The sequence below is a fragment of the Symphalangus syndactylus genome, chromosome X (genome assembly GCF_028878055.3).
Source record: "Symphalangus syndactylus isolate Jambi chromosome X, NHGRI_mSymSyn1-v2.1_pri, whole genome shotgun sequence".
Taxonomy (NCBI): domain Eukaryota; kingdom Metazoa; phylum Chordata; class Mammalia; order Primates; family Hylobatidae; genus Symphalangus; species Symphalangus syndactylus.
Genome location: NC_072447.2, coordinates 137,769,541 through 137,788,846, shown reverse-complemented (window position 1 = coordinate 137,788,846; position 19,306 = coordinate 137,769,541). Strand labels below are relative to the sequence as shown.

Genomic DNA, 19,306 nt, shown 5'->3' with positions numbered 1-19,306 from the left:
TGACGCAGGCAATGACGTCACTTCACGCGCCTTAGTCAGCTTTGCCAGAGGCGCACGCGCAGTTAAGAAGCCGCTTTATCCCCATGTCTTGCCTTCCTTCCTCTTTCCCCAATGCCCACTTACCGTGGTTGTGCCTCTACTCTTTTACTAACCCTGGAATGGTTTCCTTAAGCATTATTTAGAAATGAAAGCGTTGGGAGGAGTGAGGTCCTTTCTGCCCTATGCCTAATTCTCATTTTTCTTATCCCTTTATGACTGAGGCCAACAAGCTTCTAACCTCCTATGATGCATTTTTCCATCCTGTAATAGCAGGCACACTACACCTTTGTAATTTTAGAAAAGCAAAAGTCTGAAAAAAAAAAAAAAAGATACTGCTACCTAAGTGCTTAGAGGCCACTTGGTCCCAAAGGGTCTTGCTAAGGTGCTAACCTAACTGAGCTCATTTGGCAAACGAATTACTGTTTTCAGTGTGGTTTCTTTCTTTCTTTTTTAAACCATAATTGTACTTTTTTTTTTTTTTGAGATGGAATTTCGCTCTTGTTGCTGAGGCTGGAGTGCAGTGGCCGCGATCTCGGGTCACTGCAACCTCCACCTCCCAGGTTCAAGCGATTCTCCCGCCTCAGCCTCCCGAGTAGCTGGGATTACAGGTGCTCGCCACCAGGCCTGGCTAATTTTTGTATTTTAGTAGAGACGGGGTTTCACCATGTTGGCCAGGCTGGTCTCTAACTCCTGGACCTCAGGTGATCCGCCCGCTTCGTCCTCCTAAAGTGCTGGGATTACAGGTGTGAGCCACCGTGCCTGCCTCAGTGTGTATTTTTACATTATATATAATCTGGCTCCTCACAGCTATTCATATAAAAAACAAAGACCTCAGCTAATTTACAAAGATTTGAGCTAAAGCAGTGAGGCTTTTTTAAAAACAAATATCTCAGAATTTAGTATCAATGCAAATCAGTGTTTTCATTTCAGGTAGTATTAGAAGCTACATACATTCTAAGAATGCTGCCATGGCTCATATCATTTTAAGAAGTACCCTTTCAGAAATTTTCACCATCACTTAATGAGCCACACTGAGTACCGAAATCTCAACTCCATGCTAATAATTTTGTAAAAACACACATTTTAGTAACCATATAGAGAACTGGCAGAGAAGGCAAATAAACCTAGTGAAATAGGAGTTATTAATTAAAATAGTCATAACACTGGTATAGCACTTTACAGATAACAGTTTTTTTTTTTTGAGACGGAGTTTCGCTCTTGTTGCCCAGGCTGGAGTGCAATGGCGCAATCTTGGCTCACCGCAACCTCCACCTCCTGGGTTCAAGCGATTCTCCTGACTCAGCCTCCAGAGTAGCTGGGATTACAGGCATGTGCCACCACTCCCAGCTAATTTTGTATTTTTAGTAGAGTTGGGGTTTCTCCATGTTGGTCAGGCTGGTCTCGAACTCCCGACCTCAGGTGATCCACCTGCCTCGGCCTCCCAAAGTGCTGGGATTACAGGTATGAGCCTCCACACCTGGCCTACAAAATGTTTTCACATACTTATCTGGATTGGTTCAATCATCTTTTTTTTTTTTTTTTTTTGAGACGGAGTCTCGCTCTGTCGCCCAGGCTGGAGTGCAGTGGCGCGATCTCGGCTCACTGCAAGCTCCGCCTCCCGGGTTCACGCCATTCTCCTGCCTCAGCCTCTCCGAGTAGCTGGGACTACAGGCGCCCGCCACCACGCCCGGCTAATTTTTTGTATTTTTTTTTTTTAGTAGAGACGGGGTTTCACCGTGGTCTCGATCTCCTGACCTCGTGATCCGCCCGCCTCGGCCTCCCAAAGTGCTGGGATTACAAGCGTGAGCCACCGCGCCCGGCCTGGTTCAATCATCAACCCTGCTCAGCTACCCAGTGGTGAACTTAAAATAATGGGACAGTCTTGAGATAGTTCGTGACAAGTTATGACATGTAAGGTAATAAATATGTATTCTTTGTTCATTCTGGGAATAGAATAAGACAAACTTGAGTATATTAGGCAGAATTAGATTACTTAAATCCCAAACATGAGGATGATGTGGAGTCTCCATTCCTGATACAAGACAGATTAGTAATAGCTACCATTTGTTGGGCACTTACTACGTGCCAGGTACTGTCCTAATCACTTTAAATAGGTGATTGCATTTAAAGTTTACAATAATTCTTTGAGGTAGGCACAGTCACAATGCCCATTTTTCACAGGAGGAAACCAAAGCCCAGAGGGGTTACTCAAGTTACAACTACTAAGTGGCAAAGCCAAGATTCGTCTGCCCTTCTGTTTAAGTAAAAAAAAAAAAAATGAGATGCCTCAGAATATCTCCTTGAATTTCTGTACTCATAAGCACTTGATAAATACTTCTGAAATTATTATATGAATAAATACAGGTTTAAATAGCCTATCTTTCATAGTTATCTTGTAAAGTAGGTAAATCATTTCTATTTTACAGTTGGATCAAATTCCAAAGAGATTAATGGCACATAATTAGATAGCAGCAGAATTCAGGCTAGTATCGAGATGTCCTAAAAGCCACTGTTAAAATTCCCAGGGTACCTGAAAGTTTATAAAAGATGGTGGTTAAAGCTGAGTAAATTCAGGATGAATGCAGAAGGCAGTGATTAAAGACAGAACAGAGTCAAAAAACAAATTGTCTGAATAACAGAAAAATAAGAAGCAGGCCAGTGAACAAGGGAATCTTACCTCCATTGTGTTCATTTTAATTTTCAACTTTTGCTAGTATTCTTGGCAGGTAATAAGGTTTCATACGTATATTTTGAATAAATAGACAAAATTTCATCCTGCCTAAGCATTACAAGTATCTAATTTTTAAATAAGTACAAAAACACTAAGAAAATAGGTATAATAAAATGACAAGGGAAGAGTGACTAAGGGACTATGTTTCTAAGAAAAGGAGTAATATGAAATAACTAAATATATGAGATGGTAATAAGTTTACGCTATTATCAAAGAGAAGGAGCTCTCTTTTACAAAAGAACAGCTACATGTCAGGAACCCCAAACCTGTAAAGATATAAATAGGACTCATAGTACATACACTAATTGGAATATCAAAAGGAACAAGTAATACAAAAACAGCAAGAATTCTATATGCTACAACGGCAAACACATTAAAGAAATTGTTTTTACTTCTCCCCATTTCTACGCACACATTATTATACCAACCTAGCTGTGTTTCTTGATCAGTTCTTCCAGTTCCAGGGAAATATGCCATGATCTTGGGACAATGCTTTTGTTAGATCTAGACTTGACAATTAGGGTACTCTTCTCTTTGCATATCCCAGTCTGCTGCCGTCTGTCCCAGGCCCTCACCTATAAAAGGGAACCAACAAACGTGATAATCAGCTCTTTATTTTACCAGTTGTCATGACAACCTTGAAGCTACGTTGTAACCTTTAGTTACCACAAGAGCAAGTCAAATACAAGTCGAACCCAAATCTACAAACCACAAACACCCTAAACCTTCCCAAAAGATTTACATGAAAGGTAAAAAAAAAAAAAACCTAGCAGGCAAGAATGATGTGAATAAAACCTAGAAATGATCGCCAAAGTAGCATTATTCTCCTCGCGTTCTCCTAAATTGTTAAGCTCCTGAGGTCAGTGCATGCATGTGGCCAACAAATGATTGTTTAGTAGCTATTGTGAACAAAAGAATGTATTATAATTTCTTTTGAGCAGGGAGTAGGAGGTGGGGCTGGCCTTAAGGGTTGCTGAGACCTTGAGATAAAAAGATACCTAAATTGCTCAAAAACAGAGGTTGTTGTTTCTAATCTAGCTGGGAGAAAAATACAGGCAATTTAAAGGAAACTATCTAAAAGTACTTACAAATCCCTCATACTGCAGGCAGAAAGCATAAACAGTGAGGAATAAAATGACAATTGGCCTTGGCAAGTTTAGTATGGGATAATTGAAAAGAGGCAGGCAAAATTATTATTTCTGGCTGAATTTTGAAAGCAATTTCAGAACTATTACATTTCAATGCAATGGCCTTCTCTTCCCCAGGGCCATTCAAGTGGTGAGGATTAAAAGAGTTTGTGGAGTCCTGATAAGATAAGTAAGAAACAATGAGAAAGGGGCCCCAGGTGGGGAAGAACAATGAAAAATTGTTCTGAGAGACCTAGGGCACAACGACCTCCTTCCACATGTGGCCCCAGCAGCATGATTTGTTTCCACATGCAGCCCCCTCCAGCTCCCTCCAGCCCCTGCCTCTTTGCAGTGCTGCCCTTTGCCTCCTTTCAACATATTTTCATACCTTCTCTAATAAATCTGCCTTTCTTTACCTACAACTGTCTTGGTCAATTCCTCTACCACCTGCGCCACTGGCCAGCTGCACCTGCAACATTTTGGTGGCCCGTATGGGCCTCTCCCCTAGTTTCTCCCTTTCCTCCAATTCCAACCTCTCGTTGGACAGCGTCAAAACCCTGAGATAATTTTAAGTCCCTGGCCGGGGCTATTGCCCAGGGAACCAGAAGGTCCTGGTGGAAAGACACCAGACTGCTGTCCCATGATTCTGTGAGAGTTCAGAATTTGCTTTACTTTTCAGTCTTCCAGAGGACAAATTCTAGTATCCCTCTGGCAATTGATGGCAACTGGTCAGGGCCATTTCCTGGTGTGGCCTGAAGGCCAGCGGATGTGAACAGGTTTGGCCGCCTTGCCTAGAAGGGAAGAAGGCCCTCTCCTATCTCTTCTGGCGAAAAGGTCTGCAATCCCTATGTAATGCAATTGGCACACGTTTTAGGGAGCTCAGAGCTCCTCTTTCTTACTCTAAATAGTCCTGCAAAAACAGCCAGATCTCCTGCTCTGGACGTTCCCAAATTAGGTGATCGCAAGCAGCCTCAGAGCAGTGAGTCTCCCCATTCTGGTCCTCTCTCCTGAGATGGGACCAGGCTGAGTTCTTCCTTTACCCTTTTTCCTCGTACCTGGGCTAACCATCCAGCGTAGGGCCCCAGCACTGAGATATCCTTTCTAATAGGTGGGATGCCCCTTTAGAGAGTGCACTTGAGGCCGGGCGCAGTGGCTCACGCCTGTAATCCCAGCACTTTGGGAGGCCGAGGTGGGTGGATCACCTGAGGTCAGGAGTTCAAGACCAGCCTGGCAAACGTGGCGAAACCCCATCTCTACTAAAAATACAAAAAATTAGCCGGACGTAGTGGTGCATGCCTGTAATCCCAGCTACTTGGGAGGCTGACACAGGAGAATCGCTTGAACCTGGAAGGCAGAGGTTGCAGTGAGCCGAGATCCCACCACTGCACTCCAGCCTGGGCAACAAAGCAAGATTCCATCTCAAAAGAAAAGAAAAGAAAGTGCACTGGAATCCGTTAGCAGATGTGAGTTGAGCCCTCTTCCTGGTGGGGCAGGGGGGTGGGGGCGGCGAGAGTGTGTGGTTCATGTCTGCAGCAGATATTATCCCCCAGCAGCTCATCGTTTTCCAGTCCCACCATGGGATAAACTTCTTCTATTCCGTCAGACTCACCTATGGGTTGCATCCCAAAATGTTGAGACAAATGTAACCCTCAGATTCAAAAAAAAAAAAGTCGAATTTTCTTTTGCAATACAGCATGGCCCCTATGCAGAAAACCTCAAATTAGTCTCCTCAGTCTTTTATAACCAAGAGCAGGATAAGGACAGGGCTAAGGAGAAAGAGAAACGCAGGGAGAAGAAGCAGGCTCAACTGTTGGCTGCTTTGCAAGCCCCCAGCCTCCATTCCAGGCTGCCCTAAGGATACTCCTCCAGATAACTGCCATCAGTGCAGAAGCCCAGGCCACTGGAAGGCAAACTGGCCCTATGGCATGAATGACGAAAAACCCCTGCATGGCTTGCCCCCTCTGCCACAAGCTCGGCCACTGGAAATGGGACTGCCCTGGAGGGCCAAAGGGTCCCTGGGACATAATCCCAACCCCTGATGATCATCAGGCCTTAAGCTGAAGGGGGGCTTTCTGCTTTGGCTAGCTTCCAGATCAAACGAGTCATCAACAAAACAAAGCCAAGGGCAACTCTGGAGGTGGCAAGTATTATAAACTTCCCTTTTGAGTTAAAAAGCTGCCTATCATGGAGATGCCCCCTCTACCCCTTTCTGGAAATACCTTTTGCTTATGTGGTAAAAACCTGGAAAATTACTATCTGGACTTTAACAGGCTTTTATTTAGATAGAGTCACTATTGGAATTGAGTGCACCATGAAAAGAAAATGGTTAAATTAAAAGAAGGATGCATAATGGTAACATGGCTAGTCTTAGAAAATTCTCTTGAGCAGTTAAAACATTTTGCAAGCTTGAAAATGCTCTAAACTCCTGGTAAAACAACAGTAGTCACCTCGTGCTGTAGGTCAGTTGCTAAGGCTTTGCCCTATCACAATGGCGCCTGGGTTCAATTCCTGGCTTTGAAAGTCAGTCTTTTGTGGTTTAATACTTGTGGTACTTTTGCCATGTATTGATTATTTTTCCCTCCATGGACAGCTTCTGATTTCCTGTCTTGAAATGTTCTTTTCTCTGAGTTACCTTTTGGGCAGTTCTAGATCTTATAAATTGCTTGCCATCTCTTTGGAGACACCTCATGTGTCCATGTTTAAATCATCCCCTCAGTTAAGGCTTCCTTTTTATTTTTTTGAGGCGGAGTCTTGCTCTGTCGCAAGGCTGGAGTACAGTGGTGTGATCTTGGCTCACTACAACCTCCGCCTCCCGGGTTCAAGCGATTCTCCTGCCTCAGCCCCCCAAGTAGCTGGGACTACAAGCACCTGCCACCATGCCCAGCTAATTCTTTTGTGTTTTTAGTATAGACAGGGCTTCACCATGTTGGCCAGGCTGGTCTTGAACTCCTGACCTCGTGATCCACCCACCTCGGCCTCCCAAAGTGCTGGAATTACAGGCGTGAGCCACTGCGTCCAGCCAGTAAGGAAGGTTTTAAATAAAAATTTTATATGAGAAAGGATTTTTTTTTTTTTTTGACATCAAGTCTGCCTAGGCTGGAGTGCAGTCGTGCGATCTCAGCTCACTGCAACCTCCGCCTCCCAGGTTCAAATGATTCTCCTGCCTCAGCCCCCGGAGTAGCTGGGATTACAGGTGCCAACCACCACACCCAGCTAATTTTTGTATTTTTAGTAGAGACAGGGTTTCACCATGTTATGTTGGCCAGGCTGGTCTTGAACTCCTGACCTCAAGTCATCCGCCTGCCTCGGCCTCCCAAACTGCTGGGATTACAGGCATGAGCCACCACGCCCAGCCAAGAAAGGATCTTGTATGACAAATTTTTGTCCTAAAGTAAAATGACCTGTTTAAGAAAGGGGTGTTTAGGACAAGTCAGAAAGCCCTGATGTCCAAGTCAGAAAGTCCATGTCATAAATGGTCTGTGCAAGTAGTGAGAAGGTTCGCAAAGGAGAAGTTATTAAAGGAATTTTCTATGTGTTTAAGTTGGTTATAACTGAAAGGGAATTATTTAGGATAGTCTAACATTGGTCCCCTATGTTAAAAACAAGATTTTCTTAAGATATTAATCTGGTCTTAATAAAACTGTAAGAAGTTAAAGCTTCACAGAATAATAGCTCAGTTCAACTTTTGCTGTGCCGTGCTGCTTTCAGCTTTTTCTCCCTGGAGAATGCCAAAAATAATAACTCTCTCCTTCATTTTTTGTCAGCTCCTGTAACTTTTTCCTCCAATTCTGTTATTATGGCCTAATGCTAAAATATTTCATCTTGAAAATCAAAAAAATTAAGCAATGTTTTCCTCTAATATAACTTAATTCTGTACCCTTGGCTTTTAAAAAATATGTCTAAATTCTCAGTGTAAAAAAAAAAAAAACAACTTTTCATGCTTTTCCTAAGAGTCATGTATTCACCTCCTATACTCATAACCCTGAATACACTCTTCTTGTGTCTAATTACATTTAAACACTTTTTCATTGAGTTTAACTTCCAGGCTATCCAAATGGGCTTCCAATAAGGAAAAACAGTCACACTGCAAATAGTTGTGGGGTTGGTTTGTTTGTTTGTTTGCCTTTTCAGTAACTGGCTTAAGAAACAAACTTTTATCTTCTAGAATTCAGCAGTTTCACTTTCAAGTAATGCTGTGAATGGGATATCAGTCTTTCCCCAATGATGCCTGCTACCTTTATGAGTCTCCCCTGGATTCGGCTAGTCACCAGTTTTGCCTTGACATACTCCCACTCTGTGATGAGTCCCTTCCTCCAGCAAGATTCAATATCCTAGGTCCCACAATCTGGGACAATGACCCACAGGGTCTCCTGACAGACCAACAACCATAGGTAGGGTCAACTCTACACCCCTGATCAGCAGGAAGCAGTTGGAAGATGAGACCTCAGCCCCAATGTCAAAGATTTGTCATTGGTGTTCTGAGGGGTGTTACGGGGGGTGGGATGTGGAGTCCTGAGAAGTAAGCAAAGAGAAAGGGGCCAGGCGGGCCCCAGGTGGGGAAGAACAATGAACACAAACGACCAGAGGGCACATCTTCCACACAGTGGCCCCAGCAGCATGACCTCTTTCTGCACCTACCCGCCTCTAGCATGACCCTATAAAACTTCCCTCCAGCCCCTGCCTTTGCAGACAGCTCCTCTGCAGTGCTGCCCATTGCATCCTTGCAACATATTTTCATATCTTCTCTAATAAATCTGCCTTTCGTTACCTATGACTGTCTCCGTAAATTTTTTTTTTTTTTTTTTTTTTGAGACGGAGTTTCGCTGTTGTCCAGGCTGGAGTGCAGTGGCACGATCTCCGCTCACTGCAGGCTCCGCTCCCCGGAGTTCATGCCATTCTCCTTCCTCAGCCTCCCGAGTAGCTGGGACTACAGGCGCCCGCCACCACGCCTGGCTAATTTTTTTGTATTTTTTAGTAGAGACGGGGTTTCACTGTGTTATCCAGGATGGTCTCGATCTCCTGAACTTGTGATCCGCCTGCCTCAGCCTCCCAAAGTGCTGGGATTACAGGCGTGAGCCACCGCGCCCGGCCATATCCGTAAATTTCTTTAGCACCTGCACCACTGGCCAGTTACACCCACGACAGAGTTAATATTTCTTTTTTTTTTTTTTTTTTTTTTTTGGAGAGGGAGTCTTTCTCTGTCCCCCAGGCTGGAGTGCACTGGCGCGATCTCGGCTCACTGCAAGCTCCGCCTCCCGGGTTCACGCCATTCTCCTGCCTCAGCCTCCCGAGTAGCTGGGATTACAGGCGCCCGCCACCACGCCCAGCTAATTTTTTGTATTTTTAGTAGAGACGGGGTTTCACCATGTTAGCCAGGATGGTCTCGATCTCCTGACCTCATGATCCACCCGCCTCGGCCTCCCAAAGTGCTGGGATTACAGGCTTGAGCCACCGCGCCCGGCCCAGAGTTAATATTTCTTTTTTTTTTTTTTTTTGAGACGGAGTCTTGCTCTGTCGCCCAGGCTGGAGTGCAATGGCGCTATCTTGGCTCACTGCAAGCTCCGCCTCCCGGGTTCACGCCATTCTCCTGCCTCAGCCTCTCCGAGTAGCTGGGACTACAGGCGCCCGCCACCACGCCCGGCTAATTTTTTGTATTTTTAGTAGAGACGGGGTTTCACCATGGTCTCGATCTCCTGACCTCGTGATCCGCCCGCCTCGGCCTCCCAAAGTGCTGGGATTACAAGCGTGAGCCACCGCGCCCGGCCCAGAGTTAATATTTCTAAAACTCTTAGAATAGTGCCTAGCACATAACAAGTGTTATGTAGGTGTTTGTTAAATAAAAAATCCAAATCTTGGCCGGGCGCGGTGGCTCGTGCCTGTAATCCCAGCACTTTGGGAGGCCAAGGCGGGTGGATCACCTGAGGTCAGGAGTTCGAGACCAGCCTAGCCAACATGGCGAAACCCCGTCTCTACTAAAAATACAAAAAATTAGCCAGACGTGGTGGCAGGCGCCTGTAATCTCAGCTACTTGGGAGGCTGAGGCAAGAGAATCGCTTGAACCCGGGCCGGGGGGGCAGAGCCAAGATCGTGCCACTGCCCTCCAGCCTGGGCGACAGAACGAGACTCTGTTTAAAAAAAAAAAAAAAAAAATCCAGATCTCACACACGCTGAGTCATGATTGTTAGGGACTCCGTAATTCCTAGTAAGAAAAAACATTTGGTTCTGCTTGCTACCCGTTCTTCAGGACTTTTCCTAGTTTTGTTGAATCTAAATAAAGGTGCTTGCAAAATGGAGCTGAGTTTCTCATTAGCTATACGAACTGTCATGATATTCGCTTTATTTTTACCTATTGCGTTTGTTTTCCCACTTCTCTTTTGTCTAGTGCATCCCAATGGATGATCTGAAAAAGAAATCAGCCCCTCCAGACAAAGACCAACAAAATCGAGGGATTTAAGGCATGAGTGGGGATCACAGAGGTCGGAGCGTACAAATTAGGAGTGAAATAACGTGGAAATCCCATGTTTTTCTCTATTTCCCATGAGTATTTGCCCAAACTCCTCCTGAAAGCTGATGCTCCAGCATTTCCAAACTATTGGTTCTTTTCAAAATTGGGCGCCAGGGTCCACAGGCCAATGCCATCGAGGAAGGCGCCGGGCCCCCTGGAAACGCTCCTCCCTTTTGGAGGCGGATTTCGAGGCGGGGCTCCCACGCACGCTCCGTGCCCGCGGGCCCATTGGAGTGGCCGCTGGACGCGTGCGCAGGACCCGATGGGTGCCCGGACGCGGAAGAACTGGCCCCGCGGAGGTTACCGCTTCTGAAGCGTGGGAGGCGGAAGAGACTGCAGGTTGTAGATTTTGGTCTTGGCCCCAACGGGTTCCCCCAGACCATTAGAACCCGAGAGAGGAAGAGGAGGCACCGCGGCGGCGGCTGAGAGGCCGAACCCCCAACCTGTCCTCGAGGCGGGAGGGGGGCAGGGAGGGGAGAAGCACCGATCCCAGGGCTGAGGAGCCTCCGGGACCGGGTCCGGGAGCATGGGGGGCTGGACCGGGTCCCCGAGCATGGGGAGCTGGAGCCGGAGCCACCAAGGCCGCCCGGCCGGGTCCTACCCTACTGTCAGGTCCTCGGTGCTAGCGCTGCCCGGGCAGCCGCAGCATCTGTAGCCCGGCCCCGCTTGTGGTCCTCAGCCGGAAAGATAGCAGCATGAGTTCCGCCGCTGCCTAGTTTCCTCCCCCTCCTCTTCTCCCTCCTCTCTCCTCTTCCCCAGACCACCTCCTTCTTTCCCGCCCCTGCGCTTCTCTTTTCCCTTACCCTCTGTCCTCGTCCTTCCCCTCTGCCCTCTCCCTTCTCCTCCCTCCTCCGCCCCCTTCCTCTCCCTTTCCCCCCCTGCCCTCCTCCTCTTATCCTCTCTGTCCTGCTTTTCCATCTATCCTTTTCCCTCCCTCTTCCCTCCTCCCTCCATCCTTGTTTTCCCTCCATCCTTCTTCTTTCCTCCATCCTTTTCCTTCATTCTGTCACCTTCCACCACTACCTCTTCATCCTCCTCTCCTGCCTCACCATCATCCTCCCTTCCTCATCATCATCCTCCTTCCCTCCTCCTCTCCTACTTTTCTCCGCCCCCAGCCCCCGCCCCCGTCCCCAAGCCTCCGCCCCTTAGCCCCCGCCCCCAGCTGCCAGTCCCCAGCAGCTCAGTCCTGCAGTGAGAGTCTTGGGAGTCCATAGCTAAGCACCAGGAGCTGAGCACTGCCCGCTGTGCCTGCCTGCAAGTCTGACATGGCTCAGGAGAAAATGGAGCTGGACCTTGAGCCTGACACATCTTATGGGGGAACCCTGAGGAGATCCAGCAGCGCTCCCCTAATCCATGGGCTCAGGTGAGCAGGGTTGGGGAGGATGGAGTACAGGATTCAGGGGCTCCTTGCCCCCATGCAAGCAATCTTCCTTCCTTAAAGTGCACATTTGAGCTCATTTGGGCTCTTCAACCTGGGGGTGGCGACTTGTTTGCTTGACAGTGACTTGGGTCCCAAGGTGGAGTGAAAGTTTAATCTGCAACTTTGGGCAGTGTGGAGGAAACGCCCCCCCCCCCTCACCTGGGGCCATGTTGTCCCACTGTAAAAGGAACTGCAGAAAGCTTCTGGCTCTTCTGACAGGTTGCTTGCCCCGACTAACTTACACCAGGGAATGTCAGATCGAATGAAGCCCCTGGAACTAGATGTGCAACTTGACACCTGTCTCTCAGAGCTGCTATTTCTAAGCTTAGTTTAGGAATCTTGGCATTAACAGACGTTTACTTTAATAAATCACAATTTATCTAATAACTTGTAATTAAGTGGTATGTTCACATCGTAGTACGTGATTTGGATTTGCCCTAATGTTTCCAGGTTCTAAAACTGCTTGAAATGCATTGCAGTGAATGAAAAAGAAGGGTGGTCTGTAGCTTAGGGTTAGTGAAAAGGCAGGTTTTAGAAAACGGTGGAGAGAATCGACTCTTCACTTTCAGTGGTAGGGTCTTGTGTTTTCATGTCAATAAGTCATCGAGGGTCTATTTTAAGGTAGCATCTTGTAATAGTACTAGAAGGTTAGGTTGGCTCACCTCCTGAGCCTATTGTATTTCACTTTTATAGGAAGACAATTCATCTTAGGTAGAGAGCCAATTTGCGAGACCCTGTAGAAATGGCATTAGTCCAAAAAAGGAGATGAGAGTACAATTAGCCAAAAACATATTAATCAAGCACAGTGAAGGCAAAGAAAGAGATAATCCTTGCTGTTGAACCGATTATAACATCCATATTTTGGGGAAAAAAACAGGTTGACTTTTTCATTTATTAAATATAATTTTGAAACTGAGGGAATGTAGGAGTGACTTTTTGCTTTCCTGTTGCTGTCCTTGGCCCTGCATTTATTTTGGTTACTATAACAATAAACTGGTCTTTTTCTGATTGTCTTTTGAAATCTCGTAAGCAAGCAATTGCTAGGGACTTCAGCAATTCTATTGACCTGTATTTAGACTATTGTAGCAAAAACCTACTGTTTTTTGAATCATGATTTAAGTAATCACTGAAAACATAGCATGATGTGACACAAGAAGGGGCAAGGAGACCAGGCCTGGTCCCAGTTTTCACTAACTAGCTATGATCACGAATGAGTCATTTAACCTTTCTGAGTCCATTTTCTCATTTGAAAATTAAGAGAGCTGAATTAGGTGATCTCAGTGGTCCCTGAAAGCCCAGTGCAATTCAATTCTGAAAATCCTTCTGGAATTCTCATCCTTATTGTGGGCATTGCCCTCTGCTAGGCACTGCAGGGATATTATACAAAGATTAATAAAACATCTCTCTACCAATGGGTTTAAGACACATCCACATTTCTCTTTAATTAAGAGACAAAGTAGGTGTCTCAAGAAGCATCTCATCTCCCAGTGTACTCTTTGGGTTCAAAGGAGAGAGTGATTGCATTCCGTTTGTGGATTGAAGAGAGGTTTGTGCCGTGCTTTCACTGAAGGGTATGGCATTCAAGATGGATGTGGAAGGACAGGAAGGATTTTAATAGATGGTGGCAGGAGGGAGAGCATTTGAGGCAGAAGGGGCAACAATCTCAGCTATGTTTATTCCATCGAACAGCAGGGTTCAAAGGTAGGACACATGTTTAGGGTGAGGGGGGAGATGTCTTGATCCAGCTCGTATTGTAGAACAATGCCCCTCACCCCTTTTTGCATCATGGCAAACACAAAAAACAGTACTCATTGGTTCTCTGGGGTAAACAGATGAGGCTGCTCAGGTCTGGTGGTAACCGGTTTGGGGGCGTAGCTCTGACCAGAAGCAGCTAGAGTCAACCAGTCTGGAGCTCCGCCTGCATCACCTCTCCCAGCTGCCCCCCGACCACTGAGATCAGTATCTCTGCAAACCTGTAATCCACAGCATACCACTTGGGAAGCTCTGCAGAGAAGACGGTGAGGAGTTCATTTTCTGTATGAAATGAGGAGCCATGGAAGATTTCATTGTTAACTAGAGAACTGATGCTAATGTATTTGAAAGAGATCTTCCATTAGAAAACACTACTAATTTTGTTTTTTTGTTTGTTTGTTTGTTTTTGTTTTTTTAGTGACCTTTCACAGGTTTTTCAACCTTACACACTTAGAACTCGGAGGAATAGTACGACAATTATGAGCCGTCACAGCCTGGTAAGTATAGAAGTAAGTATCTGAAGTGATTTAGATTGGGGAAAATACTTTGAAATGGAGTTCTTTCTCAAAATGATGTGCTGTGCACAATTGTTTAAGAAAGAAAAGATTGATTTTACTTACGTTGTTTACTGCTTATGCTGTGGCCATTCAGCTTTTGGTACCAAAGGGATACATGGTTAAAAATTTTTCTTTGCTGTGTGACTTTGTATTTTTTAAAATTGTTCATTATTATTTGTCACTACTTGCATCGGGCTTGTGAGGTAAGTCAGGATTAACTCCTAATTATAGCTGAGAACAGTGGTCTTCATTTGTCGTAGGATGCACAAATCACTTAAAGGTAGCAGAGTGTTTGTTTCTGACACTTACCTGTTAAACAATGCTGGTTTTCCAAAATGAAGACTCCTTTAAAATGCTTGTATTTATATTCTCTGAAGAGTTACTGATTGTGACTGATCTCTATAGCCAGAGCTGTCAGGGATTGCTTTATTAGTTGGTCGCACTGGGAGAAATTATGATGAGGTTTTTTATATAGTAGCAGTTCACATGTAGAACTCACTTATCCAGCAGCTTCAATTCTCTGGAAGACATCTGAGATGAAAGAAGATACATCCCTAAATGGCAGAACTAGATTTCCATAGTCTGTGCACAAAGGTTCATCGGTTTATTTATAGGAGAGCCTCTGACCTCTGAATCATCTAAAATATATGCACAATTATAATAAGCTTCCAATCCAATAGTGTGTGAGAAGCAGCAAATTAGAAGAGATGCATTTTGGTTAAAAGTATACTAATAGCTGCTAGCAAGGGAGGAGAGGGAAAAACTGAAAAACAGACGTTTTTAAAAAATTAGTTTGTGGCTAATTAGTATAAGGGCTAAGAGCCTGTTAGTACATCCCAAGCATGTCACTGGTGTAGAATCATATAATAATTTATGTTCTTAAGGATACCTGGGTCATTAACTTATTCATAAATTCTAGTAATACCTACACTTGTCTAGTATTTTACATATTACAAAGTACTTTCACACATTTAATTGTCATAACAGCCCCTATGAAATAGGGAGGGCAAAGATATTTTTCCCAATTAAAAGAAGCAGCAGCTAAAACTCAAGACGTTAAAAGTCACTTGCTCAGAATTACACAATTAGTAAGTGGTAGAACTGGGATTAGAGTAGAGATCTCCCAGTGCAATTCTGTTTGGTATAATTTGTTTAAGAAAGGGAAAAATAGAACACATTGTAGAAAGATTCCCAAATGAAATGGCTGAAAATACTTACAGGGGGAAATGTTAGCTATCTGGAGGTTTGATTCATTTCACCTCCGTCTCTGAGGACACTGGAAAATACTACTTATTTTTGCTGGATATATGAAAAATGTTTATACATGTTATACAGCCATGCTCCTGATAACAGTAGCATAGAAAAAAGGGAAAGTGAATTTGCCTCTCTACACTTCACTTACCTCTTTTGTAAGATGAGAAGATTCTTATCAACCGTGGTCTAGGTTCATCTCTCACTGAAATACCTGGTTTTCTGAAAGGGCCATGGTGACTCACTGCTCTTTGTTGATCCTGATGCATCTTTTCATTCCTACCCCTTTCCTTTCTAGCTTTTTGGTCTTCCAAAACTCAGTTTAATCCTTATATCTCCTTTGGGTAGGCTTCCACAACTATCATAATATTCATTACACTATATACACTCTATCACAGGATGTGCTGTAAATCTTAATACGTTTATCTGTGTCCCATGGTAACCTGTGATGAGTAAGGTGTTGACAAATGAAATGGACTGGATATGCAGATGTAGGATCTTCATGGCTCACCAGCTGATTAGATATAAGGACTAAGAGAAGGAAGACTCCAAGTGATGGAAATTTTGTATGTTGGTGACCGGGGGTTGGCGCTGCCTTTAGTAGGAGTAGAGATTGATAGTTTGAAGGGGAAGAAGATGAATTCTTTGGGACATAGTTGGATTTAAGGTGCCTCTGGCCCCATGATATTCTTCAAAGCAGTATTCTCACTTTTTTAAAAGATTCTGTCCGCTTCCAGTGTAACCACTTTTTACTTTGAGCAGATGACCCTTCTTACTTTACAAAGAAGACAGACACCTATCTTGTGTAAATGTCAGCTTTCTTTGCCTTGAAATGCCTTTAGCTTCACATATGGCATTTCTCCCCAGTGGTTCATATGCTTTTGACTCTCCTGTTGCTTTGCTGGGTCTATCGTCTCCCCTCTGTCTTACATCTTTTCCCTATTCCTCACAGGCTCTCTTCTTTCCACCTTCTCCAGACTCACGCATCTGATGGGGGAAAACAAACTGTTTTCTTTTTCGTAGGTCTCTCCTTCCCTTTTCCTTCCCCTCTCCAAGCTCTTTCAAAGCATAATCTACACTCCACTGCCTCTAATTCCTTGTCTCCTCATTTCTGGCCAGTTTGTAATCATGCTGCTTCTAGCACAACTCCATTAAAACACTGTTCTTGCAAAAGTCACCAGGACCCACTTAACCGCCAATGTCAGGGGACTCGCTTCTTATCCCCCTTGACCTCTTTGCTTTATTTAACCCCATTAGCCAGCACCTCCTTGGAGTTCTGGCTTTTTCTTTTTTTTTTTCTTTAAGCCGATACATTGCCCTGTTGTTTCTGGTACTACACACAGCTTTGCTCTGTTCTTCTTTCTGGTCTACTTTCCAGTTTTGTCTAAAATTGTCAAGTTGTATATTATGTAAATGTAGCATGTAAATTTCTGACTTTCTCCCCAGTTAGTTTTTGGCCATCCTCATGTCAGCTTTCCTGATCATTTCACTGCTTCTTCAGTTTCTTGCGTTTCCCTAACTGACACATCTGTGCTCTCTTCCACAGTCTCCTGTTGGAGAGTCTCCCTGCTGTATTTGCTTGCCTTGTAGCTTAGTGTTTTCTAAATGATCTTATTAAGAGTTCACCAGTGGCCGGGCGCAGTGGCTCACGCCTGTAATCCCAGCACTTTGGAGGGCCAAGGCGGGCAGATCACAAGGTCAGGAGATCGAGATCATCCTAGCCAACATGGTGAAACCCCGTCTCTACTAAAATACATTTATCTTATACTCCAGTATCCCTTAATGGTTGTAAAAATTCGCTGGGCGTGGTGGCGTGTACCTGTAGTCCCAGCTACTCGAGAGGCTGAGGCAGGGGAATCACTTGAACCCGGGAGGCGGAGGTTGCAGTGAGCAGAGATCATGCCATTGCACTTCTAGCCTGGGCAACAAGAGCGAAACTCTGTCTCAAAAAAAATAAAAAGAAACTTAGAGCATTTTATCACTATTTTATACTGCTCACTACATTAGTATTCAAATAAGTTTTGATAGCATAGGGCCTCTTAAACAGGATAGTTGTTATTTGGTTTTATAGTATTACAAGTTCACTTGCATTTCGTTATAGAGTAAATAGTAGTTGTTTATATTATGACTACTAGAACTCTCTAAGACCTGTTGATATGAATTGTGTCTTACAGTTTGTGACCAGCTTGTAATTATTGTGAAAGAACGTAATTTGGCGTCCAAATCATTTCTGCTTTGTGTTATTAAAAAATGATGATCTAAGGGAAAGCATCAGTTATTTTAAAGATACACCTTGTCTTTCCAAATTGTTTTTTGTTAACTAGTAAGATTTGTAGTGATAGCATATGATGAGATTTTAGAATGGATTTGGATCGTGAAAGCAAAACCTCCTTATTGCAGTTCTAAAGTGTTTTTGAAAATCATCAATCATAGACAGAATATTATATACTAGACTTATTAGCCTGTCTTCCCCCATTGCTGCATTGATAACAAAAATTAATAGCATTGGTGTTTTTTTTTCTTTCCCTTCTCATATTGTTCTTTATTTTAGATAAGTGGGATAATGGATATTTCTAAGGCCCATAGTCTTTATTTCTCTAAATTTACGTAGCTTCACATTCATTTGGGAAAAGTGCTGAAGTCAATGTCTGTCTAGCAACAGATGGCGCTTTGAGGTTGGACACCTGGTGTACTTTTTGAAGACTAAATATACTGCTTTTAGTGCATTAATGTTCAGTGATCTAAAGAGCTAAATTTTGAAGAAGAATATGAAAGCTTACCTAGGAAGAGGTTGTACGCCAGTACTGACAGCAGACTGCTGCTTTGTGATTCAGAAAATAGTAAATGTTTACTTTTTCTTTCCAGTTGCTGTCATCCTCACCTAATCGTATTCCTAGTAGCAGACTGCATCAGATCAAAAGGGTAAATTTTACTTACTAGCTCAGATTGGAAATTTTTTGGATTTTACATTTTTATTTTAAAGATTTAGATATTGAAATGAGTTAGGATGCAACTCTGGTTAGTTGGAGACAGATCATAATTCTTCTGGAGCGTGCAGATAAAATATACAAGCGGCATGAATGTTCCACTCTACTGTGATTATGTCAATGAGGTAGAAAAAGTCTTTTTATTTTATTTGAAGCAGAGAACTATGTGGATAAAAATTACAGTTTGTGGAAGAGTTAATATTTTGTCAGTGATCCTGCCTTTTTAGCATATGTGTTTGTCTTTGCAGGAAGAAGGCCTGGATATGGTGAACAGAGAAACTGCACATGAGAGGTTAGTGCTTTGCAAGAGCAGGGCCTAGCGTAATAAGTGTCTTGTTTGTAAACACTGACGGCCCTTCCCTTTGTTTGTTTTAGGGAAATGCAAACGGCAATGCAGATAAGCCAATCATGGGATGAGAGCTTGAGCCTGGTAAAGTTTGCTCATGTCTGTTTGGTTTTCATTTTCTAGAAAGTTTTATGTTGTTCACTGGCTTCATTAATTTTTTTGCATACTTCTTTCCCCTTCTACTTCCAAAGTGATACTTGTTTTTTGATCTCTGCTTTTCCAGCAGAATATTAGAGTCTATACCTTTCTCCTTGGAAAATCTGGGTGTGTTATAGTAGTAAATAAGAGCTGTGATGTGCTGAATTTATTATGAGGAGATGACACTTTATGTTTACAGAGTGATAGTGATTTTGACAAGCCGGAGAAATTATATTCTCCTAAGAGAATTGACTTCACTCCAGTTTCTCCAGCACCTTCGCCCACCAGGGGATTCGGAAAGGTAGGATAATTGACAAGATATTAAGTCTATTTCACAAACTGAGCTGTTTACTCTAAAACACATACAAATCACCCCACTTTTAAAGTATCCAATGCCTTGAAGGAAAATCAATGAAAATCTACAGCAGTAATGTGGAAAATATACATATATAT

The 19,306-nt window shown here is 43.8% G+C and overlaps 2 protein-coding genes across 33 annotated transcripts in view; one reads left to right on the top strand and one right to left on the bottom strand.

The window, feature by feature from the left end:
• Positions 1 to 11,108, bottom strand: part of PABIR3 (PABIR family member 3) — a 143,792-nt gene extending 132,684 nt beyond the window's left edge. For 7 of the 9 annotated variants that reach the window (XM_063635032.1, XM_063635031.1, XM_055267258.2 and 4 more), the window contains exons 1-3: positions 11,004 to 11,108; positions 10,244 to 10,297; positions 3,199 to 3,345 (exon numbers count right to left, since the gene is read on the bottom strand). In XM_063635032.1, the coding sequence (XP_063491102.1) occupies positions 3,199 to 3,247 (49 nt within the window). In that variant the 5' untranslated portion in view covers positions 3,248 to 3,345; positions 10,244 to 10,297; positions 11,004 to 11,108. The remainder of the gene's footprint in view (positions 1 to 3,198; positions 3,346 to 10,243; positions 10,298 to 11,003) is intronic. The other 2 variants (XM_055267257.2, XM_055267260.2) reach the window with 1 other exon arrangement.
• The window catches only part of PABIR2 (PABIR family member 2), a 28,429-nt gene continuing 19,687 nt past the window's right edge, over positions 10,565 to 19,306 (top strand). For 3 of the 24 annotated variants that reach the window (XM_055267271.2, XM_063635042.1, XM_055267270.2), the window contains exons 1-7: positions 10,605 to 10,741; positions 11,518 to 11,765; positions 13,993 to 14,071; positions 18,248 to 18,304; positions 18,618 to 18,661; positions 18,745 to 18,799; positions 19,053 to 19,154. In XM_055267271.2, the coding sequence (XP_055123246.1) occupies positions 11,668 to 11,765; positions 13,993 to 14,071; positions 18,248 to 18,304; positions 18,618 to 18,661; positions 18,745 to 18,799; positions 19,053 to 19,154 (435 nt within the window). In that variant the 5' untranslated portion in view covers positions 10,605 to 10,741; positions 11,518 to 11,667. Of the gene's footprint in view, positions 11,766 to 13,992; positions 14,084 to 18,247; positions 18,305 to 18,617; positions 18,662 to 18,744; positions 18,800 to 19,052; positions 19,155 to 19,306 lie in introns of all 24 variants that reach the window. The other 21 variants (XM_063635049.1, XM_063635043.1, XM_063635048.1 and 18 more) reach the window with 19 other exon arrangements.